The 27,152-nt window shown below is 38.1% G+C and overlaps 1 protein-coding gene across 1 annotated transcript in view; it reads right to left on the bottom strand.

The window, feature by feature from the left end:
- The window catches only part of CNTNAP2 (contactin associated protein 2), a 7,772,136-nt gene that overhangs the window by 3,593,861 nt on the left and 4,151,123 nt on the right, over positions 1-27,152 (bottom strand). Inside the window, exon 11 of the mRNA XM_044064985.1 lies at positions 2,887-3,006. Coding sequence (XP_043920920.1) covers positions 2,887-3,006 — 120 coding nt within the window. The remainder of the gene's footprint in view (positions 1-2,886; positions 3,007-27,152) is intronic.

Consider the following 27,152-nt stretch of genomic DNA (forward strand, 5'->3'; position numbering starts at 1 on the left):
ACCCCTGGATTATCTCCAAACCATGCACAGGGATGCTGAGGAGATTGTGGGTTCTTACAAGAGCTTTATTTTTCTCCTAAGGCCTAGTTCAATCTCCTACATTTACTTACACTCTCCTATGAGGAGATTGCAATTAGTTCTATAATAATTAAAATCCACATCACAATTGCAAATCATCCAAAGCCCTGCCCACCTATAGACAGCACTGCATCTTCCTACTGCAGACAATGGTGAACAGTAGAAGTAGTTTGCAAGTCTGTTAGTTAACACCTACTGTGTTACAGTATAGACTGTAGAGGAGGCAGACTATCTGTTAGTATTTGAAGGACTTAGGAAAAACTGTACTTCTACTACTTTACTTTGTATAGGGCTTACAACTACTATGAATAGGTTACAGTGGCCCTATCGACAAAATAAGTCAGAGTATTCCAAGCAAAAAGTGAAATGCAATCTGGCTACGACTCACAGCAATGTCATTCTATTTACATGGAAATTAAAATCAGTTCATTTCCTTATGTTTAGCATGGCATGCTTGCAATTATACATCAGGTACAACTAGTCCACTACATGTCTTATGCTTTTCATTTTTCACACTACTTTTATATCTTACTTATTTTCTGCTTTTCTGTCTTAACTGCAGTTTTACACAATTATAATTGCTGTGTCAGCTCTATCAGCTATTAGCAAGAAATATTACTTGCTATACTAACTCTCTTTTTTATTCACCATTTGAACTGTTTCTCCCTGCAAATTAGTGGCATTTGAATCTGATTTGCCTCAATTACCTCCCTTCTGTTATGTGATAATAATTATATATGTATTGCTTATTGTAGTCATTGTGAAATCTGTATAATGCTTTGCATGTAAGAGGTTCTGGTTTTGTTGAGCTAATGGCTTCTTGCAATATTGTTAAGGATTTTCTTCTTCACATTCTCTCTCTATATGTAGGAGTGTGTGTGTGTGTGTGTGTGTGTGTGTGTGTGTGTGTGTGTGTGTGTGTGTGTGTGTGTGAGTGCATACGCACTGAAGGGGGTGGGGCTGTCCTTAGTATTCCAGACATAATTACATCCCCCAGACACTTAAGGTCTGTCAAAAAAAGATATATGTTGTACAAACATGCAGTAGTTCTTACAATGACAGAGATGAGACATCTAACAAGTATTTAAAAGTAAGCTTAGTTAGTGTCAAAATACCCAATATTTCCTATTTAAAAGTAAAATCAAAGAAATGCCTACTCCTAGTGAAAACCCAGTTTTGTTTTTAAGAAGGGTAAGTTTTGTAATAAATGCTTGTGTTAAAGAAAGTGTGTGCATTTTGTTTTATCTGTTTCAGCTACCTTGTGGATATTACTCAGTGCTGTTATCAGAAATGTTCAATGTCGGTTTGAATTAAAGGGTTAATACTTTCTGTGCTGGATTAATCATATTGTAAGGGTTAAGACAGGAATAACAAAGCAGATGAAGCTTAATTAATTTAGGAAAATAGATTCATAATGTATATTCCACTGCTAGCAACATTTATATATGACAGCATTATGGACTTTCTGTCAACATTGCTGTCCATACCTCTCAACCTCTTAGCACAAAAAATCTGAACAAAGCCTGAAATAATGAGGGTACAAAGGGGCACAAATAGGGGCAGATTTTAAATATTAGTCTTACAAACTTAGAAAGTTGCTAGAATAACAGGACCTGTTTTAGCATGCATTTTTCTGAAGGATATGAAGTCTGAAATACAAATGTATATCATTATTTAGTGACATCAATCCTCAGATCATCACAATGATTTGCCAGAAAATCACAAATTTTATAAGGAACAGATCAAAACTATGATGTACAAATCTGAACATTCTGCCAGAATCCGGACAGTTGAGAGGTCTGCTGCTGCCGCCACATAATATACCTATAATAATAATAATAAAGTACCTATCACACCCATGTTTTACAGAAGTCAGCTGTAGATCGGAGTTATAATCACATAATCCCCAGATTATCACCCACTTCACATGCTGAGCAAATGAAACTTGACCCGGACTCATTTGAACAGAAGCAGACACAATATTTTCTAGGAGAGGTTAACGTTACCTGTACAATAGGAATACTCACTCCCTTTTCTTTATGCTAACTCTGCTACTAGTCAGACCATAGCAGCATACCAAAACATAATTACTCCTTTCCCTTAAATAAACCATTTATTGAATATCGGAATAGTAGCAATAGTTTGTGCAGTGTCTCTTAAAAAGTCTGGAACCAGCACTTATTAGTATTTCATTCTAATGAGCATACCATTAAACTAATAAAATATTTTATCTACTTAATTTAAAAAAAAAATGTAACCAGGTAGGTGCATATTCTGAGCATCATTCTCATGCATGACTTGAGCCATTATATCAGTACTTTACACTGAAAGAATAATTATATCAAACATGGAGACTGCAAACTTAGCAAGATAATTTACAAATAAACAATAACTAAAACACTCTAGCATACTGTTAATCATGGGTCAGCTTTTATAAAAAAAAACACATTTAGTTTAATATACGTTTTGTAGTGGAACCTTGATGTAATCAATGGAAAGTTTACATTTCTTATCAGATAACATGTGTAGACAAAAACTGCATCTTCACTGTCAACATGGCATTCCATCCTCAAATGACAGAGGCTAAATCTTTTGAATTTCATTCATTCGAAACTCAGGAGATCACTTCTGATGAATATTTCATATTATAGTTACCACTATTTCTAATTTTTGCAGGTGACATCATTAACAGCTGTTCTCATATCACATACATGGTTAAAGGATAAAAACATTGACATTGTTTACATACATACAGATGTTGCTGGAGAATTACAGATGATGTAAACCAGAAAAAAAAGATCACATTACCAGTCATATTGCAGTAAACTCTGAGGGGCCCAAGTGGTCCACTGCCATCAGGATCTATCCAGTAAAAGTCTGACAATTTTCCAAGGTGCTTATATGCTTCACACGACTCTTCATAAACAGCTAGGTCAAAATATTAGTGGCAATTAGTATATAGTATATAGTGTACCTTATAAGACCTCATCTATAAAATAAAGTTATGCTAAAAAATAACATATATGCACCAGAGGCTTCAATTACTATTTATTCCCAATGTGCATTGCCTTGTTAACAAAGAATATGTGATGTCTTAAAGAAATAATTTAAATTTTATTGCATCAGCTTTGTGACAAGCATGAAGACATTTTTGAAAAAAAAAGTGTAAAACTCTCATTGTTATCATTAGTTATACCATTAAGTCATGTGACAGAAAGAGCATAGTTGTTTATTCAAATGCTGCACAGCAAGCTACTTGGACTTTAAAATAACTACTTGGACTTTATAATGATGCCTTTGATCTGTACATAAGTTTTATCTGCATACTGAGAGAACCTTGTTACACGCTACTTTCTTTCATGTTTGCAACTTAATTAAAAAGCTGGAGAACAAATGAACATATCTTTACAGACAAGGTATCAATTTAGTATTCACTGATAGAATATAAACTATATTTATTTAAGCCAGATTCATTGAAAATAACTATATTAATAGCACTGAAGTAGTCTGCACAAGAATCTAGTACCATTGTCTTTCACTAGGGCTTAATGATAGAGCCATCATTGCTGTTTGCTTTCTTTTACATATTCTGATCATGGTTCCACTTTAAATAATGATGCCAATCATCTCTGACTGCTACCACTGTAATTATGTCCCCATCATTCAGTATACATTTTTTTTAACTGAACTTCAAGTTATGCTACTCTTTTTTGTACTGACCTCTGTTTGCAGCTGACAAATGATTTACTGTTTCTGTCATGTATCTTGTCTTTCCTCTGCCGTGATACAGTAAATCTCATTTTGCGTAACAATTCAGACAGGGCAATTTTAAATTTTGTTGACATTTTCTGGTCTGCCTTCTGGCTCATTATGTCAAATTCAGGTTAGCTGTCCTTGATAAGGCATAATTTCTCAGCCAAGGTGAAAACAGTGAAAACATAATTAACATAACATACCTTCTAGTCAAAGTCTTGGTAATTTATGCCATTTTTCCATAGTTACGCACAAGACCCTTTTTGGTCATAGAAACTGTTTTATTGCACATAAGTATACTAATGCACTGAACCTTGTCCTTGTTTGAGAACCAAATTATAATATTACCAAAATCCTGTTGGATCCACAGATTTTTTTTCCTTTTGCTGTTTACATGGTGTAGCCACGCACCAGCCATACGTGCAGGTATTTCGTTGTTGGTTGGATCCACAGAATTCACAGCAGCAGAAGACTGGTGTCATAGTTAGCAGTGCTGGACAACAACTGGCGATTCATGACCCACTGCTATGGCTTCAATCCTTGTCCCATTTTTTCTCCTCCTGATATATATCACCTGCTAAATAATATGGTAAACTGTAAGCATGCATCTTTTTTTCCCCAGGACCAGCTCAAGTAATACCAATGGTCCTCTAAAGTGCTAGCAATGATGAGGTAATGTTGACATTCATTTCTTGCTCCAGTCTTAATCTACTAAACAGCTCTTCTCCATTCTGTGGCTAACTTAATACTAAGTCAAAATAGTCCTTGTCAATCTAACTACTACAGGAGAACAATACATTTACAAGGCACATTGCACTCAAAGACTCTGTCAAAATGTAAATGGCACAAATTTATGCCTCCTATCTTATCAAACACCTCAGTAACCACCACAGAGAAGGTAAACCCATTTGTATATAATCTCTTTTAATAAATCCCCATGGTCACAAATGCCATATCATGTAAAGAAGACAGTAACTTTATCCTTCAAAACATCCCAAGACAATTCCACTCTGGGTATAACTCTGCTCTATGAGGTTAGTGTCTACTTGTTCAAGATTTTTTTTAATTATGGAGGAAAATCCATTTTTCACATGCCATGCCCCACAAAGTTTTGGTATGATCTTGGAATGGATCCAGAAGGGCATTTACTTTACAAATTTTAAAATGTGCTGCTGCTTGATGGACAAAATACAACACAAGGGAGTTTACTTCTTCTTATCTTTTCCACTGTGAAGAATGAATACACGGAGGAGCACTCACGAAATGTGTTTATAAAATGCTGTCTCCCTTTCATTCCTCTCAGTCTTAATTCTCCTCTTATGAGTCAGCTACCAAAAGGTTTGGCAATGCAGGTTAAACCTGTTTGTAAGTATTCATTCCTTACTAGTGTTTGCAGTGCAGACACCAGCTTTACTGCACACTTTTTGTGAGTTTGTGAGATTTACAAACCTTGCACCTGATGGAACACAATTGATTCTTAGACTATCGATTACTAACAAATGGTTCGTATTTAATTTATTCTAAACCTATGGGATCACAATGAGCTCCTATTCTCCATTCTTATATCTGCATCTTTATTTATTTATTTTTATTTTACATTTGTTAACTGGGATAGTCCAACTGGACAGATGTCCATTTACCGCAGAGACCCAGGGACAAAAGCTCCACAATTTAATTAACAATATTTAAAAGGTTGAAGGGCAAACAAGAAAACATAAATCAGTGACACATTAAAAATCAAGTAGTAGTGACAAATATATTTACAATATCCATAGTTATTTGTTCCCCAAGTTGACAGGCTACAGCTGTTAAAAGTATGTAATCCTGAAATTAGGTAGAGAGGAGAGGGGGGACGATAGAGGTATTTATGTGATGCATGGACACATCCAGTTTTTAGTAAGACTAAGTTTTTGAAATTCTAGGTAGAGGAGGCAGAAGTAATAGAAGTAGGGAGACTGTTCCAGGCTTTTGCTGTGGTGTGAGAAAATAGTGCTTTTCCTGCTGTGCTATTTGCTCTAGTAATACTAAGGTGTGACTTGTTAGCAGACCGAAGAGGGCGAGTGGTGGAATAGTGAGATAGTAGGTGATTTAGGGTAATACTAAGGTGTGACTTGTTAGCAGACCGAAGAGGGCGAGTGGTGGAATAGTGAGATAGTAGGTGATTTAGGGTAATACTAAGGAGAGACTTGTTAGCAGACCGAAGAGGGCGAGTGGTGGAATAGTGAGATAGTAGGTGATTTAGGGTAATACTAAGGAGAGACTTGTTAGCAGACCAAAGAGGGCGAGTGGTGAAATAGTGAGATAGTAGGTGATTTAGGGTAATACTAAGGTGTGACTTGTTAGCAGACCGAAGAGGGCGAGTGGTGGAATAGTGAGATAGTAGGTGATTTAGGGTAATACTAAGGTGTGACTTGTTAGCAGACCGAAGAGGGCGAGTGGTGGAATAGTGAGATAGTAGGTGATTTAGGGTAATACTAAGGAGAGACTTGTTAGCAGACCGAAGAGGGCGAGTGGTGGAATAGTGAGATAGTAGGTGATTTAGGGTAATACTAAGGAGAGACTTGTTAGCAGACCAAGAGGGCGAGTGGTGGAATAGTGAGATAGTAGGTGATTTAGGGTAATACTAAGGAGAGACTTGTTAGCAGACCGAAGAGGGCGAGTGGTGGAATAGTGAGATAGTAGGTGATTTAGGGTAATACTAAGGTATGACTTGTTAGCAGACCGAAGAGGGCGAGTGGTGGAATCGTGAGATAGTAGGTGATTTAGGGTAATACTAAGGTGTGACTTGTTAGCAGACCGAAGAGGGCGAGTGGTGGAATAGTGAGATAGCAGGTGATTTAGGGCAGGAGTTTTGTCAGGGTAAGTGAGGATGCTGAAGGCTGTGACAAGTTGATGACAGCTAAGTAGTTATGGATGTTCTAGCCATTGCAAGTCCCTTAGTGCCTGACAATGGTGGGTTCTATAGGGAGAGTATTAGCAAACCTAGCAATTTTATTATAGCATGACTCAAGTTTGATAAGATCTGTTTTTCTGGGCTGGGTTAGGACAGGTGCAGCATACATACGAGTGGACAATAGGTGAGTTTGGGCGAGGGTGATTCTTGCCTTGTCTGTGAGGAATTTTTTACGTCTATAGAGAGTTCCAATTTTTTGTGTACCTTTTTAATGGTTTGGGCTATATGGACATCAAAGTAAAGGTTGTTATCTATTTCTATTCCAAGGAGTTTAGCATGGCTAGATGAAGAGATGACAGTGCCATTATTAGAACTGATAGAGAAAGAGAGGGGGATGGGTTTGGATTTATTGGGAAACAACAGGCGTAGTTTGGTCTTATTTAGGTTGAAAATAAGCTGGATGTTAGTCATCCATCTTTCCGTGGAGCTAAAGGATTCTTGGGTAAGCTTTTGTAAGGCAGTAAGGCATGGGGCTGTGCAGATAGGTGTTGAGTCATCTGCATACTGTATGAGTGAGGCTTCCTGGGTAGCAGTAGCTAGATTGTTTGTAAAGATAGAGAAAAGAAGTGGACCCAAGATTGAGCCCTGTGGAACACCTATTGTTGTTGGAAGTTGGGGAGATAGAACTCCTTGCCATAGAACGGACTGCTATCTGTTGGATAGGTAGTTTCTGAACCAGTCTATAGTAGTAGGAGTAGTGCAGCTGTGATTTTAAAAGCTATCTTAAGTGATAGTAATAATTTCCATATATTTTGTAGGTTCTTATTACACAACAGGCTTGTCACTGCAAAATATATCCCAAAACATAATATTTAAAAGTAAGGTCCCTGCTTATTAGTTGAAAATTTAGGGTACTCGACTCAGATATGACTATGGAAATGAGACAATGTTTTCAGCAGTAATTCCTGTATGCATAACTAACATATTCTTGAGCAGGCTTTGGTAATTGATGAATAAGGACCACTAGAATCCAAAAGCTACCAGCTCAGATGGTCAGCTTTTGGTTTACCGGTACATACAGAAAGGTACTACCATTTGTCTGCCTCAGTAGAAACTGCTGTTTATCTACATGATAAGTGGTACATTTAATACCTCTATCCTGTATACACTAAGAACACACAGCACTTAACACTGTGCTGGAAAAGGCAGACATGCAGATCAGACGGAACTTTAGATTAGTGTAGCAGGGCTTATCTGTGTCATCCTGTACTCTAGGACAGCAAACAGTATACAGAAAATATGCCAATTAGCTCCACAACATAAATATACATGCTGCATAAGCATACCTCTCAACCTCTAAGAGTAAGAAATCTGGACAAAGCCATAAAAAAGTGGTACAAATAGGGACAATTTTAAAATATTGCTCTTACAAACTTAGAAAGTTGATAGAATAACAGTTTTACATTAGCATGAATTTTCTGAAGGGTATGAAGTCTAAAACTCAAATGTCTGTCATTATTTTCTGACTTCAATCTTTAATGATTTGCCAGTAATTTGCCAGAAAACCACAATTTTATGAAAAACAGACCAAAATATAAGCCAAAAATATAGACATTCTGCGAAAATCTATACAGTTGAGAGGCATGTGCATAAGTCACAGACAGTTGTATTGAAAACAAGTTTTGACATGATGGTACAGTATAGTGAGGGATGCTTCATGGTATAGAGTAATCACTGTAGGTGTGAAAGCCCCTTCTCATGCACACAAATGTCTCCCTATCTCTCTCTCTCTCTCTCTATATATATATATATATATATATATATGTGTGTGTGTGTGTGTGTGTGTGTGTGTGTGTGTCTGTCTGTGCATCCGTGCATTTAAGCAGTAAGAGCTAGAGATGTGCATTGTGCAGGGATTACAGCACACTAGGGTGCTGAAGGACATGAGTCCAGTAGAAGAGTTTTTTAAAAGCCTAGGGATATGGAAATAATTTTCCATACTCATCTTCAGTGTGCTTTGCTGTATTTTATTTATTTATTTATTTACATTTGTTTACCAGGAAATTCCGACTGGACGCAGTACCTTTTTCAGCAGATGCCTGGGGAGAAAAGCTCCACATCATGTACATGATAAATAGAGATACAAGGTTATAGCAATAGTAAACAACATTACAGGTTGTTGGCTTTAATACAATAACAAGATATTGATTATCAACAGTATACACAGTAAATATTGCAAATTAAGATAGTTACTTGTCATTTATAATATTAGTAACAAAGTTGTCAGACAAGATTTTAAAGTATGTAAAGACAACTAGCTAAGCCATTTCTGAAATGGTCATCTTTTTTTTTTTAATGAATAATTAAAATATAATTTATAGGTTTTGGTGTAAAAATTAGGAGGCTGTATATCTGCAAGACTACAGATCTTCTATAAACATAGCACTCAAAATATATTCCCTAGAGCAACAACTCCCAATTTAACATTGTTTTAGCTCTACCATAAGGTCAATGCTGGGCAAACTATGTTTTCCCATTACTTTCTGTTTTTTTTCTTTTCTCCAGTGCTCTATGTCCTGATGTTCTCCCACAAAAGGGGGTGTAGGGGATCTTGCCCCCATAAAAATGTTATTTTATGATTTTTCTCAATCATTCCTTCAGTATATATTCAGGAAGTTTGCCTTTGGTTGTATGATAGTTAGGAGGTTTTCAAAATGGATTTGTAAAATTAACCATAACCCAAGCCGAGGATGTTTTATTGATGTAGCAGTAATATTACTTTTAATTTAAATTTCAGGCAGAGTTTACTTTTAAACTACTTTCTTATTTAAAGATACGAGGACTTTGAAAAATAATGTGGCAGGGCTAGCCACCTGGTGGTGTGAGCATGACTGTCAAATGCTCATGTGCTCACATGCTCACCCCAATCTCCTTTGGAAAAATAGGAAAAAGGGGTTGTGGATGGAAGGATAAGCATTTTGAAAGTGTTGCCACAATAGACAGTAGACTGCAATATTTTTAAGAATGCATTTCTGAAGTTGAATGTGGTTGCATAAGTTTATCACTATGTTTTATATTTTTTTCATAACTTTTAATATTCTCACCTTAGAATACTCTATAATGTGCAGTTTTATTTCTTTTTAAAGTGAATGCGGGTATACCAACTATTTGGTTTAGACAGATGTTTTATGAAAACATGTATCTGTCCAGACTAATGCAACAACTACAATGCTCACAGAGATACCTTAGTAAAAGGATACAAGGCCTAAATAATATGTCCTACATGGACTAATTCAAAGCCCTGTCACTAAACTCGATATCCTACAAACTGCTAAGAGGTGACCCATGTCTAGCATACAAGATATCTTCTGTCCCAATACTAATAGATTTACTGCAGATCAGCAAGTCAAATGGCATCAGAATTACATGACCTAGGGATCTAAATCTCTTCTACAACATCAACAGAATGGTTTGGAGGGACAGGAATATCTCGCAGATGATACCACTTTTATGGAAAATACTCCCAGCCACATAAAATAAAGCTCATCCCTGTACATTATTCAAGAGCAACTTGGATTTATGGATGGGAAACAGAAAATTTACTCCAGGACCGCACACTGTACTACTAATGGACAGAGGCAGCTCCTCAGTGCTTTATCCCCTCAAATTACCTACAGTATGATCCCAGTTATTATCATAATATTCGATATATAATTATCGACCATGGGATGAGCAAGTTAAATCTAATACCAGGAAAGATTAATTCAAGTACCAAAACTGAAACTAGTTAGGTTTAAAATGGCTCACTAGGGTAGTTAGGCTAGTACTTACCTATAAAGGTATGAACCTATAAAACCAAAAAGGCACAGTCTATTCCTACAATATTATTTTATTCCTTTTCAGTGGTGCATACCGGTCATATGAAGTGTTCATTCATTTATAAAAAAGTATAAATGTTGTACTCCAAGTCATTACGTCTCTCCTTTGTGGTGTATTTTCTTTGTATTTTGAAGAAATGAGGAGAAGTGAGTTGTGAGGTGAGTTTATGCTAGAGATAATGTGCAAGGACAATCCATTTGTTAACACACAGCATGCATTTTCATGCGTTGTGTATTGGAGAATGTGTGTAGCTAAAACAGACAAAACTTGTTTTTCACCATCACACTCATTTGATATATGGTATAGTAAAACATTCAAAATGATCTATTATGTTTCTACAACACATTACAATCCACACTGTGAATTCTACCATAACAATCTGAAAATTACATCTCATGTACACACATTGCCATAAATCATGTAGCTGAGTTTGTAAACTTATTTGTCAAAGTGAAAGAAATAAAAAGCTTTTCTGCAGAGAGACAGCACCCTCCCTACCACACACACACCCTCCATACCCATTCACTTTATCAGTCTTATTCCAGGTTTATTACAGCTCAGAGAAAGACCAATGACACACACTGTTTTTTGCCAAGGTGCATCAAACTAGGACCTTACATAATTTGCTGTCAAGTGAGTGTTTCAATCTTTCTCCATTCTGAAGTAAACAAGATGAACAAATGCCGTACAGAGATGCTGTGCTTGGATATCAATGAATCGTGCTTAAGGCATCAGAGTCAGTTAACAGAAGCCTCAATAAACTGCAGCCACTGTGGTGCCTACAAGCAGATTAGATGCTATTACATATTACCATTGCCTTAAGCAATATCAAAAGATGATGTTGTAGTCATTGAATTATTTCTATATTAATTACATGAAAGAATATGTAATGTTAGAACTGTGCAATTGAAGCGGTAATGTAACTGGATAAGGTATTTGCCACAGATTGCTTGCAAAATATTTGTTTATTTACGTATTTATTTATATTTCTGGGGTAGGGCACTGATCTCCATGGACTGTTTTGGGTCCCAGCACAGGAGTGCCGCATGGTTAAGTGGCCTGCTCAGAATCACACAATTAGGCAATGCAGGCTGATGGAATCAAACCTTGCACCACTGGATCATATTACTTCTGAAGTATAGATACGAGATAATTACTCCTCTGTACTAGTATAATAAAACGTTTGCTTAATTAATCATTTTAACTGCAGTGAATATTATTATTTTAGAGCAAAGCTTTAGTGTGCCCATTTTAAGAGGTGCTGTTGTTATGTCTGAAGGGCAACAGTATAATTCTGTTCAGAACTGTGATTTCATGTAAAGTCCATGAAGCTATATTGTCTACAACATTTGAACAGGTCATGAAAAGCAGAGCTATAAATTGTGTATGGAAATGTTTTATGCCACAATGTTTAGAATTAATGAAATAATCCATCCATCTATCCATCCATCCTCAACCCCTTTTCCCATTTTTGCACATGGGGTTGGGGTGTCACTTCAATAGTGGCAATCATTTAGAAATAATGAAACAATAACCATTTGGGTATGGTCAAATGGTTAGCACGTTTGCTTCATTGTCTCCTGTTCTACAGGCTGCTTCCTGGCTGAGGTGACTTTTGTGTACATTCTGCATATTCTTTCTGTGTCCAAGTGGGTTTTTGATGGGAGATCCAGTTTCACCTCACATTCCAAAGATGTGCTCAAAGTGAATTGGCAATGCTATAAATTGTCTGTAGGTATGTGAGCTGCATTGAATGAGCTTGTCTCTGTGCATCCTACAATATGATACAATGTCATTTCATAAAGAATTCATTAACTGAGTGACAAGAAAGGCTCTAACTTCCTATTGATTCTCAGCTGGTTAAAGCAGGTATCAAAGAATGTGTGTGTGTGTGTGTGTGTGTGTGTGTGTGTGTGTGTGTGTGTGTGTGTGTGTGTGTGTGTGTGTGTGTGTGTGTGTGTGTGAAAACCGATCTTAGTTTCATCTTTCATCATACAGCAGCATCTCACTTCTGAGACTCCAGTTAAAGAGAGACAGTGGTCACATGTTGTAAGCATATGGGCGCTCATAGTCAAACTACAGTGGGAGGAAATTTGGTAATACTGATGGACCAGTTTCTTTTTCAGGCTACAAAAATAATAATAAACCACCTTTATTTCTCTACTTAGAGAAATTATAAAATCTGTGTTTGTAAACTACAGAGAGTAGTTGCTGCACCCAATGATTTACTTGTGATGCTATAAATTAAAATATGTAGATATGTTATCATTATTGATAAATACTCCATTGAGCCTTAAGAAAGTTGCAAGGACTTAAGTGGGATCCTAACATGCACTGGATGACTAGATATGTGGCTTAGTTTATATACCAGTATTGAGCATCAACGTTGTGTGCAAACTTTGAGGTAAGATAGGGCACTTTTTATGATTACATTATTGAAGTAGGAATACTTTGTTTTTACTACAGCAGTATTATTTACACTCAGATTAAAGAGAACACAGTGGGTACCTCATCTGTAAATTTATTTATGGGCATATTTGAAATGTAATATTTACAAGAACAACATTTTTTTGAAAAATAAGATGATAGATTATTTTCATTTTGTAGATGACCTTTTATTCATTTGCCAGAGATCTATCTAATGTATTTGTATGTAGTTTAGAAAATAACAGGTTTGGTTTAACTTCAACAGGCACTACTGTCAAAATAAAGATTAGTTATTTAGATGTGTTGCAGAAAAGTGATAGTAATCATATCAGTATTATGAATATATGACACCTTTATTTAATAGGAATGGCTTTATGAAACGAGTTGGCATGCTATGCATACAATAAATGTTTTATCTTAGTTTGAATATCTGTGCACATGAAGAGCATGTAATAGTTTGCCAGATTAAAAAAAAAAAAGCTACTGAAATAATGCAAATTATTTTATTGAGAATTTATGACAGAAAAGAAGTCAAAAAGTAAATTGGAAAAGTGTTAGCAGAAGTAGGGACGAAACAATAGAAATGGCATTTAGACATTATGAATCAATAAAATATTATAAAACTTCTTTTACACAAGAGAACAAATAAAATGTATTTATGTGCCAAACCTATTTCTTACAGAAGACAAATGCAACTTGTATGGTGTTTTGCTTTAGAACAGTTTGAAAAATGTGGATGTTATAAATCAGATGACTTAACAGTTATTTTACATTTGGATATTATAGTGTCAGTAAATACATAAGTAAAGTGAATTAGATTAATAACTCAAGAATGGAAGGCAAATGTCAGTTTCATTGTGAAATAGACTGCATAGTTTATTTAGTACAGGTCTCCTGAATTTTACATCATACAGCTGGGAAGGAAAGAATATTTAGAATTAGGCGGAAGTAGTACCTGAGAATATATTTAATGGTAAAGAAAACAGTTCTGTTGCATTAAATTTCATTAACTTGATGCTGGCTCAGTCAAGGCCAGTATCCTAGACCAGGTATGTATTACTAATTGGCAAGGAAATGATTGTAAAAAACTTTGGTTCAATGCAGCTAGGGTGGCTTTTCAAATGCCCAAAGTGGAAACTTTTTAAGAGAAAATTGAATTTCTGCAGGAAAAAAATATACCCATAACCAATGAAAAGAGACGGGTTTCATTTGTTTGATAAAACGCACCTTATTGTTGTATAATTTGAATCGTTTCTGTTTCCTATAAAATTAAGGCATTCCAGTCACAAAATAATTATTTTATACATGAATTTATGAAAATGTAAGATTTTTTTTGCCCTTAAGTCTTAGGATATTTGCAACTTTACGTGTTTTTCCATAGGAAACAAATGGCTACATAGGGACTGTCCTGCATAAGTAGGGAAAAGTGGTAACGCATTATGAAACAGTTTACTTTTTAAACAGATGGTGCGGCAGTAATGTTGTTGCCTCACAGCAAGAGGTTTTCTGCTTCGATTCTTGGCTGAGATGCCTTCTGTGTGGAGTCTGCATGTCCTCCCTGTGTTCATGTGGGTTTCCTCCCACATTTCAAAGACTTGTGTTTGGAGCATTTCTCCCTGGGCTTCTGCTGAAAATTGGCTTTGTTCCAAAGTGGACTTTCCTGGTCAATAACTACAATTTGGTACACGGAAACATAAAAGGTTAAACCAAGAATGTAATTTGTTGAGAATGACTACTTGGTTGAATGCTTATGTCATATACCTCTCAGCCACTTTCATCTAGAATCGGGCCAATCCAGAAATAAACAGAGGCAATCAGTGACACTTTTTAAAACTATTACTACTATTAAGTTGAAGATTTACAGATTAAAGGAATGTGAATTGGCATGCATGTTCTGCAGTAAGGGAAGCCTGTGGGGTTATTATCACTATTTTCTGAATGCAATTCACTGCCTTTTCTGTTAAAATCACCAGTTTTAGGAGTGATTAGGATGGACAGACCAGCATTTTGATCCAAAATCAGGGGCAGTAGAGAGGTACTAATGTGTTGCTTTTCAGGTTACACTGAGGGCTTCAGTCAAGACACTCTGATATTTTATACAATGCTTTTAAATGAAGAAACTGGAACATACTGTTTGGTGATAAATTATTCACTGCACCCTGTTCCATTTCAGAGTGACCCCCCCGATGGACAGTAACCTATTATGTTTGTGCTCTGATTTTTGTCAGGGTGGTTTCTCTTCAGCAGGAGTCATGCCCTTGTATCCTGCACTTTATCAGGGTAAGCCCCTCTTATAGATGGGCAGTCATATTGTTGCATCACTCACATTACTGTTTAGTATCTGCCCTTGTTGCTTCCATACCCCCATGTGTGCTCACTGCAGGACTGAAGTATTCGGTCTGCTGTCATGCCTTCTTTGAGTATAACTATGACACAGTACAGATGCTTATCCACTGAATTCCTGTTTCTGCTCTGCACATCGTTACTTGATCTCCCACAATCTGGCAACCGGGCTTTTTATTTTCATACTAGGAGTCCCATAGCATGAAGATTATGACAATGAGTAACATTGCTGTCATAATGTCTTGTGCTGTTACCCGCAGTCACTGCTTCTATGTTTACAACTGACCATTCTCAAACTAGGAGGTTAAGTGTATCCTATGCTCCTGTGCTGACACTGAGAAGTCCATTGCAGACCTGACTGCACTAGAGATGCTTTCCAAAGTACACACTCTCTGCACAATAATGCACATAACATTCAATTGCTAACATATGGCTTGCATGAGAGACTACCTTTTTTCATAATTCTGAAATGTTGAGTGGCCTTGGGATCTTACTGCAACTGGTGCAACAGGATTTCTGTTTGGTACAGCCATAAAACACAATCTTTACTTAAATTCTGCACAGGGACACTCAGGAGCATCTGCTAGGCCATTATAGGTTTATAGATTTATAGGTGGTTACTAGGATTTTGGCCCATGAGCAATTTTAAGCCTAGCCAAGCTTACTCCAGATTTGCCAAAAATTGCTTACATGTATCAATACCCCAAGGAATTTTACGGTTACAGTATAGACTTGTACACATCAAGGATTCATAGTCAATATAATGACTCATATAAAACTGATTCTGCCTTCACCTTGCCTGGGTGGTGAGTGCAGGAACTGGCAATACCTGCTCTGATGAACAGTACACGCAGCAGTATAGTGACCAGCAGAGGGAGCACCCAGACCTGCTATGCCAGTGGGAGGCAAAGGGAGAAGAAGGCAGCATTTTATAGTAAGCACTTCATATAGGCTTCTACAGTGTGCGTTCTGGATATTGCCTGTGGCTTTCCTTGCCTTCTGGTAGAAACCCATTGCACTGACTAGTGTTTGTGTTATCTTTTACAACAGTGGAGGAACTCGCCTAAAACAAGGAGGCCTATCATAGAAGAACAAGAATCTCCAGCTAGTGTGGCATTACGGTATGTACAGGCTATCACATATGCATGGTTTCTATCAGTTTGTTGAAACGTCAGCAGTTCGAACACCATATGTTCGAACTGTGATGTCCAAAGTGGCCTTTCCAGTTGTTGTAGATGTCTTGTGAGGTACATACCAAAAGGGCTGTTGTACTCTATAATGGGTCTAATGAGTGATGAGTAGAGGGGAACAATGACCTCTTTTCTTCTGGATGAGAAACCTTTTGTGATGAGGTGTGCCACATAGAAGGATTTCCTGACTACTGTGGTGATGTGATTATCAAAGGAGAGACTACTGCCCACCTGTGTCCCAATGTCTCTTATCACACTTTCTGTGTTAAGTATACTACCGCCTATGTTGTAGTTCATGGGTACAAAGTTTTTACCAAAGGGGATGACAATGCACTTTTTGGCACTGAGCTTGAGGCCATGGCTTTGACACCAGGCATCTGTCTCAGTGAGGCCCTTTTCTAGGATGTCCACATCGTTAGGAGTCTTGATTATGGCTCCTAGTATGCAGTCATCTGCGAACTTCATTAGACAAAGACCTTCTGTGTTAGCCTGTACTTCAGAGAAGTAGATACCAAACAGGAGAGGACCCAGGACTGAACCCTGTGGTACTCCACTTGTCACTGGTCTGAAGTCGGATTTGGAGTCTGCTACTTTCACAGTGTGGGTTCTGTCAGTGAGCCAGTTGGCAACCCATCTTGTGACATAGGGATTTATACTTAGTTAAATGAGTTTATCTATAATTCCAGAGTGGGTGATGGTGTCGAAAGCCTTGGCAAGATCTAGATAGGCTGTGTGAACCACCTTACCATTGTCTATGGCTTTGGTTACTGCTTTAAAGAAGTCTATCAGGTTTAGGAGACATGATCTGCCTTTTACAAACCTGAACTGGGTGGGATCCAGAGTTTGGCGATTACCAATGTCTTTGTTTATACGTTCCATGATGATACGTTCCATGGCCTTACAGTCCAAGCTCATCAGGCTAATGGGGCGGTAGTTCCCGGGGTCTGTGGTGGCTCCCCCCTTGTGGAGTGGGATAACCATTGCTGTGCACCATTCATCAGGCACAAAGCCTGAGGTGAGGCTATGATTGAACATGGTACTTAGGTGGGGTGCCAGTTCGTTCTGTAGTTCATGCAGAACGCAGCCTGGGTTGTTGTCTGGTCCCATGGATGCTGTGTTCTTGGCTTTGGACAGTGTGGTTTTTACCTGTGCAGCCGTAATTACAGGAACTTTGCATTCTTCCGGTATAAAGATGGGCTATTTAGGGGGTGAGAGGGGGGTAAAGTTAGCACTGAACCTATCTGCCAGGATGTTGGCAATATCAGTTGGGTCTGTATATTTAGTGCCATTGTGCTGTAACTCAGAGCAGATCTGAGTGTTGCCATTGAGATTCTTGACATAGCTACAGAATGCTTTGTGGGTGTCCTTAGAATCAGTGGCGATTTTGTTTTCTTAACTAGCTTTATTTTTTAAACTAAGAATATATTGATGATGGAGCATTTGTGTAAATGTTTTTTTGATGATATACAAGTAATTCCAAAGAAATATCTTCACAGTTTTCTAGATAAGTGTTTTTTTATCACACCCTATATATGGCAAATCTGGGATACCTTGTTAATATATTTTGGAAACAATCTCTTATAATAGCTTTCTCAGGATTCCTTCTACCAGGAATATTTTCTAATTTGCTCTTCATGGTTGTGTTTTCACTTTGGTTGGTACTCTGTCCTAGAACTGCTATTTTGTACGCTAAGTTTTGTTTAATAATGGAAAACATTTTCTTCCTGTTTTTTTTTTTTGTTTTTTGTTTTTCACCTCTGTCTTTATAGTATATCCAACAAATCACTAAAGAAACCTGTGCTTGCTAACACAGCTGGGTCTTGAAGCAACAAGCACAACTCAGCAAAATAGTTACAGCAATTAAGTAAAAATAATGCTGTGTTTATAGCTGATTCTTTAAACCACTGTTGTAAACACTTTTCACACATACAGACATGGTTTGCATCATTGTTTACACTAGTGACTTATATTGTTCTATTTATATCTAAGAATCACCATTACATTTTATCCCCTTGCTCCTGAAACTATTGGTTTAGTGCATAAAGAATGGTCTTTATGCCCAAAACAGGCCATCTGTTTTGGGTTGAGTCAGAGTAATACAATACTTCACCAATGAGTGTTTGCAGCCCACCTATGCAGTTAAGTAAGTTTCTACAGTCCATGAACTGAGTTACTGCTACTTTGTAAAATGCCACTCTGCTTGAAAGAATCATTACAGCTTCCATTTGTTCCCTGAGGCCCTGGGACTGGCAGTATTACATTATTGAATTTAATCTGTCACCCTTCTGGTCTGTCCACTTTAAGCTATTTCCTTTACTATTTCTTCTATGGGCTTTCTTTGGAGTTCTGCTATTGTATAGGGCTGTAAATTAATCCTTTTCCCTTTGAATGGTCTTATCACAGTTTTGAACCAGTTTTACTTTGTCAGGCAGTCTGAAAGTACCTCTGTACTTCCTAAAAGAAACTTCCTCAGTTCTTGGCTTAGATAGGATGTCATTTTCACTAGTGTGCTAAGTTTACACAGTTTCTAGATAACCTTTAGTAGCATCCTACATTTTCCATCTAAAGTTCTTTGGTGCTGGGTTTCTGTCTCTCTCATAATTTGTACTTTTGTCAACAAACTTACTGTACTGTTTTGGCCAGGAAGACCAACTGCTGCCTGTGAAGTTTTGTTTATCTTGCTTATTAGAACTACTTTTTATAAAACTCACTGCACTATCATCTTGTGTTTTACTTTCGCACTTTGAAACCCATGTTGCTTGCTGTTCATTAACAGTTTTAATTTACGTGTTAGATATCATGCATGCAGCCACTGATTAGAATCTTTATACCTTTCATGTTAGTCTGTTTTAGGTGAACTGCTATATTATAAGATTTGTTATCTGAAATAGATCCTGCCATTTAGACACAAAAAATTGTTTCCTACTGAGAGAACCAAAACTGATACCTGACCTCCAGTTTTCAATTCCTCGGTACTTGAATTTCTATCATATACCCTTCATTGTGTAATTAAATTACCTTTAGTTTAACATTTCAGGACTATCCTGTCTCTCTGAAACTGCAGTCATCTTTTGTCCTTTGGATTAGGTCCCATACAACAACATGCAACTCAGGTACAGGTAGCCTTCCACACAGTAAGGAAAACACATTCAGGAAGAAGCAAAAAATGCAGTCATTCCAAGTGGAGCTGTTGGCTCTCAGCATAAACCACTGGTAGCCACAATCAGCTGCAAGCAGTGGTCACAGAAGTCTCTAAGGTAAAAAAGACTTGGCTGAAGACTTGCAAGTTGACTGGAGAGAAAGCACAAGAGTTCAAGGAATTACTCAGGGCTCTAGCACCTCAGGAAGAAGAGGACATAGGTGGAGTTGAAGAAGAAGAACGGCAGCACCTCAAAACAGTGTGTGTAAAGAGTTACTGAACAGATATGTAAGCCAGGCATGGAAATACGGTACATAAGAAAACCTGGTTGTGGAATGCAGAAATCCAGTAAGTTATCAAATGAAAGAAGGATTTCAGCAAAAACTGCGACACATATATATATATATATATATATCTATATCTATATATATATATATATATATATATATATATATATATATATATATATGTGTGTGTGTGTAGGACAGACTTAGCTAAGGAGGAAATACTGGACGATAAGAGAGCAGTCACAGTGGCAAAGAACAAGGCATCAGAGAAGTTCTAACAGCTTCTAGAAAGTGACTAAGCACATGGCACAAATAAACAACAGCACATCACAATGCAAAGAAAAATAAAGAAAATAGTCATTGGACACCCTTCATAATGGATGCCAGCAACAACCTGTTCACCAGTCCACAGGCTAAGGGCAGACGGAAGAGTACTTACAGCAGCTACTGAATATAGAAAACCCACCAGAAGCTGTACTGCCCCAGACACAGTCTACAGTGAAAGAGGAAGAAGAGCCCACCCTAGAAGAAGTAAGAACAACTCAAAGAAAAGTCAGGAAAGCGGCAGGCTCCGATGAAGTTATAACAGATATAATCAAGATGCATGGTGAGTTAGAGGTAAAAGCTCCTGATATTATTCATGTCAGTATGAGAGGAAAAAGTTATCCCAGATGACTAGAAAATAAGTATTCTAGAACAAGTGTGCAAGAACAAGGGGATATTTACAATTATGGGTGGTACAAAGGTGTCGGATTCCTCTCAGACTGCATGAAAGTGCTCAAGAGAATGATTAATAAATGAATACACACAGTAGTAAGCTTGCTGCTGATTAGTCCAGATTCAGATCAAGGTGCAGCACAACCAGCCTCCTGTTTGCAGTGAGACAGATAGTGGTAAGGAAAGAGTCCAGATGGGCATTCCCAGACTTGGAGAACACATATAGCAAGCTCCCAAGAAAACTGATTTGGGAAGAAACTTTTGTAGAATTAGTACAGGCAATGTATAAGGACCCAATAACACAAGTACAAACAGTGTTTGCAGTAAGACAGACAGTGCGGAGTAAGCTTGGAGAAAGCATATGACAAGGTGGTAAGAAATCTGATTTATATAGTACTGCGAGGATTCAGAGTCCCAGAAACATTAGTAGGATGTGTGCAGGGAATGTACAAGGACTGGACGCTACTTGTATGAACAGTGTTCAGCCTTACAGATGGTCCTCAGTGTAAGTGTGTTTACATCAGGGTTCATATCTCAGCCCATTGCTGTTCATACTGGTAATGGACAATATTGGGAAACAGGTTGAAGGGGAGAGATCAACAAAGTTAATGCATGAAGACAATGTGGTATTACAAGCAGACTCTGAACAGGAACTACAGCAAATAATAGGGGCTTGGCAAGTAAAACTGAAAGTGCATGGAAAGAAGTCAAGTGTAGAGACACGATTGTCATGACAGCAAACAGGGGAAATCACAAGGAACTAAAGCTCAATATAGAAGGAAAAATTGTGAAACATGTTAGCAGCTTCTAGTAATTAGGAGAGACAGCTGAAGGGAGAAGCCTGAATGTTGATGTCTAAGCTAGAATCAGAAGTGTTGTAGGTAAGTGGCACAGAGTGTCAGGGGTAGCATGTGGCAGATGAATGCCAAAGAAAATGAAAAGTAAGGGGTACAAGACAGGGATGTGACCAGTGCTTCTGTTTGGGGTGTACAAGACAGGGGTGTGACCAGTGCTTCTGTATGAGGTGTACAAGACAGGGGTGTGACCAGCGCTTCTGTATGGGGTGTACAAGACAGGGGTGTGACCAGTGCTTCTGTATGGGGTGTACAAGACAGGGGTGTGACCAGTGCTTCTGTATGGGGTGGACAAGACAGGGGTGTGACAAGCGCTTCTGTATGGGGTGGACAAGACAGGGGTGTGACCAGTTCTTCTGTATGGGGTGTACAAGACAGGGGTGTGACCAGTACTTCTGTATGGGGTGTACAAGACAGGGATGTGACCAGTGCTTCTGTATGGGGTGTACAAGACATGGGTGTGACCAGGGCTTCTGTATGGGGTGTAAAAGACAGGGGTGTGACCAGCACTTCTGTATGGGGTGTACAAGACAGGGATGTGACCAGTGCTTCTGTATGGGGTGTAAAAGACAGGGGTGTGACCAGTGATTCTGTATGGGGTGTACAAGACAGGGGTGTGACCAGTGCTTCTGTATGGGGTGTAAAAGACAGGGGTGTGACCAGCGCTTCTGTATGGGGTGTACAAGACAGGGGTGTGACCAGTGCTTCTGTATGGGGTGTACAAGACAGGGGTGTGACCAGTGCTTCAGTATGGGGTGTAAAAGACAGGGGTGTGACCAGCGCTTCTGTATGGGGTGTACAAGACAGGGGTGTGACCAGCACTTCTGTATGGGGTGTACAAGACAGGGGTGTGACCAGTGCTTCTGTATGGGGTGTAAAAGACAGGGGTGTGACCAGTGCTTCTGTATGGGGTGTAGAAGACAGGGGTGTGACCAGCGCTTCTGTATGGGGTGTACAAGACAGGGGTGTGACCAGTGCTTCTGTATGGGGTGTAAAAGACAGGGGTGTGACCAGTGCTTCTGTATGGGGTGTAAAAGACAGGGGTGTGACCAGCGCTTCTGTATGGGGTGTACAAGACAGGGGTGTGACCAGTGCTTCTGTATGGCACAGAAAACCTGTGCAGTGAAGACATGGAAGCTGGAGGTGATGGAGATGAAGTGCCCAAGATGGCTGGTATAATGCACACTGTGGGATAGATGAAGAAATAAGGATTTAGAGTAGAAGCCGAAGTAACCAAATTGCAGAGAAGATCAAGGAGAGAAAACATTATTGTGGTTTTATCACATGCAGAAAAACATTAAAATTGTATTCAGTTATACATAAACTGATAACATTTAATTCAGATCTATAAATGTGTGAATGGTGAAACCATGGCTGTAACACTAGGAACTGTATTTAGGCTAATGTTATCAGAAACAGAAATAACTGTTTATTTTTGAACTATCCTCCTTATAACAGTATTATAGGGACCAGATCATTTCATGGAAGAACTGCCAAGCTATGGAACAGTTTGCCAGATGTTAGAAAAACTGGAAGTCTAGAGGCATTGATTTTGACAAATCTTCATATAACTACTCTGTTATTCTTAACAAACTCTTGGAAAGCCTTCTAGAAGACTGAGAGCTCACATTTATGAACAATAACATTGAAGATGATTTGGTAAAGAAGATTTAGGGAAAAAAAAAACGAGGTAAAGAGAAGGTCCAACCAATAGATATATGGATTGCATAAGAGAAGACCTGCAAAAGACAGGCATGATGGTCGAAGAAGGTAGGATGGTGGCAGTGAACTGGAAGAAGTAGTGGCAACTGACATGATACCCCAACCTCAGAAAATGGGAAAAATGTTATTGTCACCACAATAAACAGAACATGCTGGAGGGATAGATTCCTGTACCAGAGACTTCCCATACTCTGGAACAGACTACCTATCTATGTCAAACAGAGCTCCTCATTAGCACTCTTCAAGAAAAATCTTGATGATTGGATGGGAAATAGGAAATTCACCCCGAGGATCACTTCTGTGGCTCTGCTCGACAGTGGCATAGGAAAATAATTTTCTTGGGTGGCAAAAGTCAGGGTACCTTTTTGGCTGGGCTTGTATAGGCCCCAGGGCCAATAGCCTAGTACCTACCTATGAACCTGTGAACCTATGATGATGATCTACATTGTGGATGTGTGTGGTTTTCAAGATATATTTCTTTCTATTCCGAATGTTATGGTCTGATCCACTGAATAACACAGGGCTGTTACTCATTTTGGATTCTTCCCTCTTTTGTTTCTCTATATGTCATTCTGATTCTGGTTGCTCTTAGCCATATATTGCCTTGATTTTACAACCTGTTTGCTTTTTCCTGTGTTTTGACAAAACATGCAGGCCTGATTAGTACCCTGGTGTAGTCACTTACTGCAGTCATTCTTAAACTGTTTATGCAGTCACTTTATTATGCAAAGCATGGGTAAGACGTTTCTCCCCCTGCACCTAGAGCTAAATTTTCGTTTGATCTGCTGAATGTATCTTCTTCTCATTCTGCCTTCTTAAAATTTAACCTGTTCACCCAAAGGTCATATATCTCTGGGGTTTCCTAAACATGCTGTAATGAATTAGAAGGCAGTGTTTCCTCACTTATAGGCACTGTGCTGTCAGTATCTCTTACCCTAGAAACGGTACCTTATACCTAGATTTTTTAGTGCCATTTGCTGCCTCTTCCTTCCTTATTTTTTCTTCTGAACCTGATGCATAGAACCCTCTTTTTGCTTATAAGCTACTGACTTCCTGTATTTTGGATCACCTGGAGTATTATTAGGCTCTGCTCTCTCATCTCTCAGTATACACTGCCTTCTCATTTCCCCTCATTCATGTGGCTCATCCTGTCTCAAACTGGCTGTCTTAACACTGCCCTATCGATTGACTTTTTTTCTATAGGTTGCTATCCCTCTGACTCAGTGTGGCTGAAAACTGTTGTGTCAACTTCTTTTTCCTCAACTGGACGACCTCCCTCTGTATTAGTGTAACTGAACACCATGTACCCCATTTCTTTTTCTACATTTCAATTTCTTTTTCATCTTCTTTTATGAAGAGTACATCAGCTTCACTTTACAATTTATTTACAGTGAACTGCTGACTACAGCCTTCCCTTCCTTGAGGTTTTTGTGTTACACTGATAGAAATGGCTTTATAAATCTGACCAGGTACTGTTTCTCCCTATATAATTATCTGGGTGAAGGTTTATTATTGTTACTTTTCTCCCCATCAACATCCACTTGCTGCTTACAGTTCTCCACCTATGGGGATTTCTATACAGTTTGACAGAAATCTTTTCCTAACTTTATTCCCTTAGAATACATGGTCTCTGAACATAATTGCTTCCCTTCAGCTCTTCTAGTCAGATCAACTCCCTGCTTTGGAGCATTTTCATACTGTAAAAATACGTCTACTCTTTGGTTTGTAATATTTTCAGGATGCAATGATGTCTCTACTGTGTGCTTTGTAATGCAGCCAGGCTGTAACTTTGTGCTGTATAAGTCCTTTATTTCTCCTGGTTCTGTCTTGCAAGCTGCTCTATCATAACAGGATGCAGTATTTTAGTGTGAATGTTTTCCCCTACTACTTTTTCAATTCCTGCAAGCTGGCCTATTATAGGAGTAAACTAACATGTGATATATCTTTAAATGGTATATACTCCTCCTCTGTGTGTGCATTCCCAGGCTACTCTCACGATCTTTGCTGGAGTCACATTCTTCAGTTCCCCCCTTTTAAGTGAGATGGGGGTATAACTGTAGGCTGTTTCACTTGTTTCCTCTTCAAATGTTTGTATGGGGCTCTATCAATAAATCTGCCTACTTCCCATTCCTTCCATAACTCTTTAAACTGAAGGAAATCTTTCCCCATTATCATCTAGTTTGTTAAATAGTAAAACAGCAAAAGGATGAATTATACTGCCAAGCATTGTTTTTATTTCTGAGTAACACGATATCATTTCTCATCTAATACTACATAATACTTTGATTATTTTCTTAGCATTATAGGAGGTTACTAGGCTAACAGCCCAAGGAACCTTACAAGCCTAGCCAAGTTCAACCCATGTTTTAAGGGTGTCTGGTTCACAAAAGCACTAAAATCATCCCCTACTGTCCCTGTTCAAGAGGGACACAGGTGGAACCCCTTGGGTGAATTTCCATTTAACCATGCAGTCATCCAAATTACGCTTAAATAGTGCAAATAAGGGGCTTTGTTTAACATGAATAGGAAGCTTGTTCCAAAGGTGGGGCAATCTCTGTGAGACAAATCTGTCTGTCCAGCAATTATGTTAGCAATAGTCTGTTATTGCTCTTTTATATGTGCTACAGTACTGTCTGAGTCCAACAGTCTTTGCATTTCTCTGCCATCATTTAAGACAATATACTTAATTTTGCAGTAGGACAGCAACCGAACATGGTTTGAATCATCTAGCTATGTGAGCATTCCCCACATTAAAACAGAATAAGCCAGTAGCCTTTTGGTTTGTTACAGATATTTGACAGAGGTTTCACTATAGGTATAGACTGCACAGTTCTGAACATGGGTTTTAAGGAAAAATAATCATTCCAGTAGGGCAACAAAGCTTTCAAAGTTTTTAGGGTCAGTTTGACACACACAGTATTTAAAGAAATAGGTAAACATCTTTTAAATGTGTCATTTATTTATTTATTTATTTATTCGTGCATTTATTTATTAATTAATTTATTTATATTTGTTTATGGATCTCAATGGAGCATTTGCAGTCCCAGCCTAGGTGAGTAGGATCATATAAGAAATTAACAAAACATAATTACATATACAAAAATATGCTAAAAAGCAACTCCATCCAGCCACAACTCCTTTTCCCATTTATGCACATGGGGTCAGGGTGTCCCTTAAACACTGACAATCATCTAGACCCAAGGTTCATACCTTCAGTGGCTAGACAGCTGCTCTTCCATACCACGCACTCACCCACACACTCAAAGCTATGGCCAATTTATCGTGCCCAATCCACCTCCTGTATATCTTTGGAATGTGGGAGAAAACCAGAGCACCTGGAGGAAACGCATGCATATACAGGGAGAACATGGAGACTCCACACAGAAGGCACCCCAGCCAAGAATCGAACCAAGAAAACTTTTGCAAGAATATACTACAACATTTAGATCAAGAAATAGTTTACAATTTAAAAACATGCATGGAAAAAATCTAATTTTTTTTGGATATAATTTCTATCATTTTAGTTTTATCTTAAAGATTATATTCTTTAAGTCAGATAACCATGACCTTAATGTTTTGTTATGAGAAAACTTCCAGCTACAAAACTTTTCAGCTTGTGTCTGTGAAGTAATGCCAGATTTAGCAAGTAAAGCTTTTTTTGAGTTTCTTGTAGTCATGGTAATCAGTTCCCTCTGAGTGCATAAAAGTTTTCCATTGAAATGGGCTGATAAGATCCTTGCCAAGTCAGCTTCATCCCATCCTCTTAGTGAGCACACCATTCAGAGGTGGTTAAGATTCCCCTCTAGTTCTAGTCAAAGATCAGCTCACAGTCCTATTCCAAGATCAGCAGTTTTAATATTAATCTTGGAA

The sequence above is a fragment of the Protopterus annectens genome, chromosome 3.part0 (assembly GCF_019279795.1).
Source record: "Protopterus annectens isolate FY-2018-M chromosome 3.part0, PAN1.0, whole genome shotgun sequence".
NCBI lineage: Eukaryota > Metazoa > Chordata > Ceratodontiformes > Protopteridae > Protopterus > Protopterus annectens.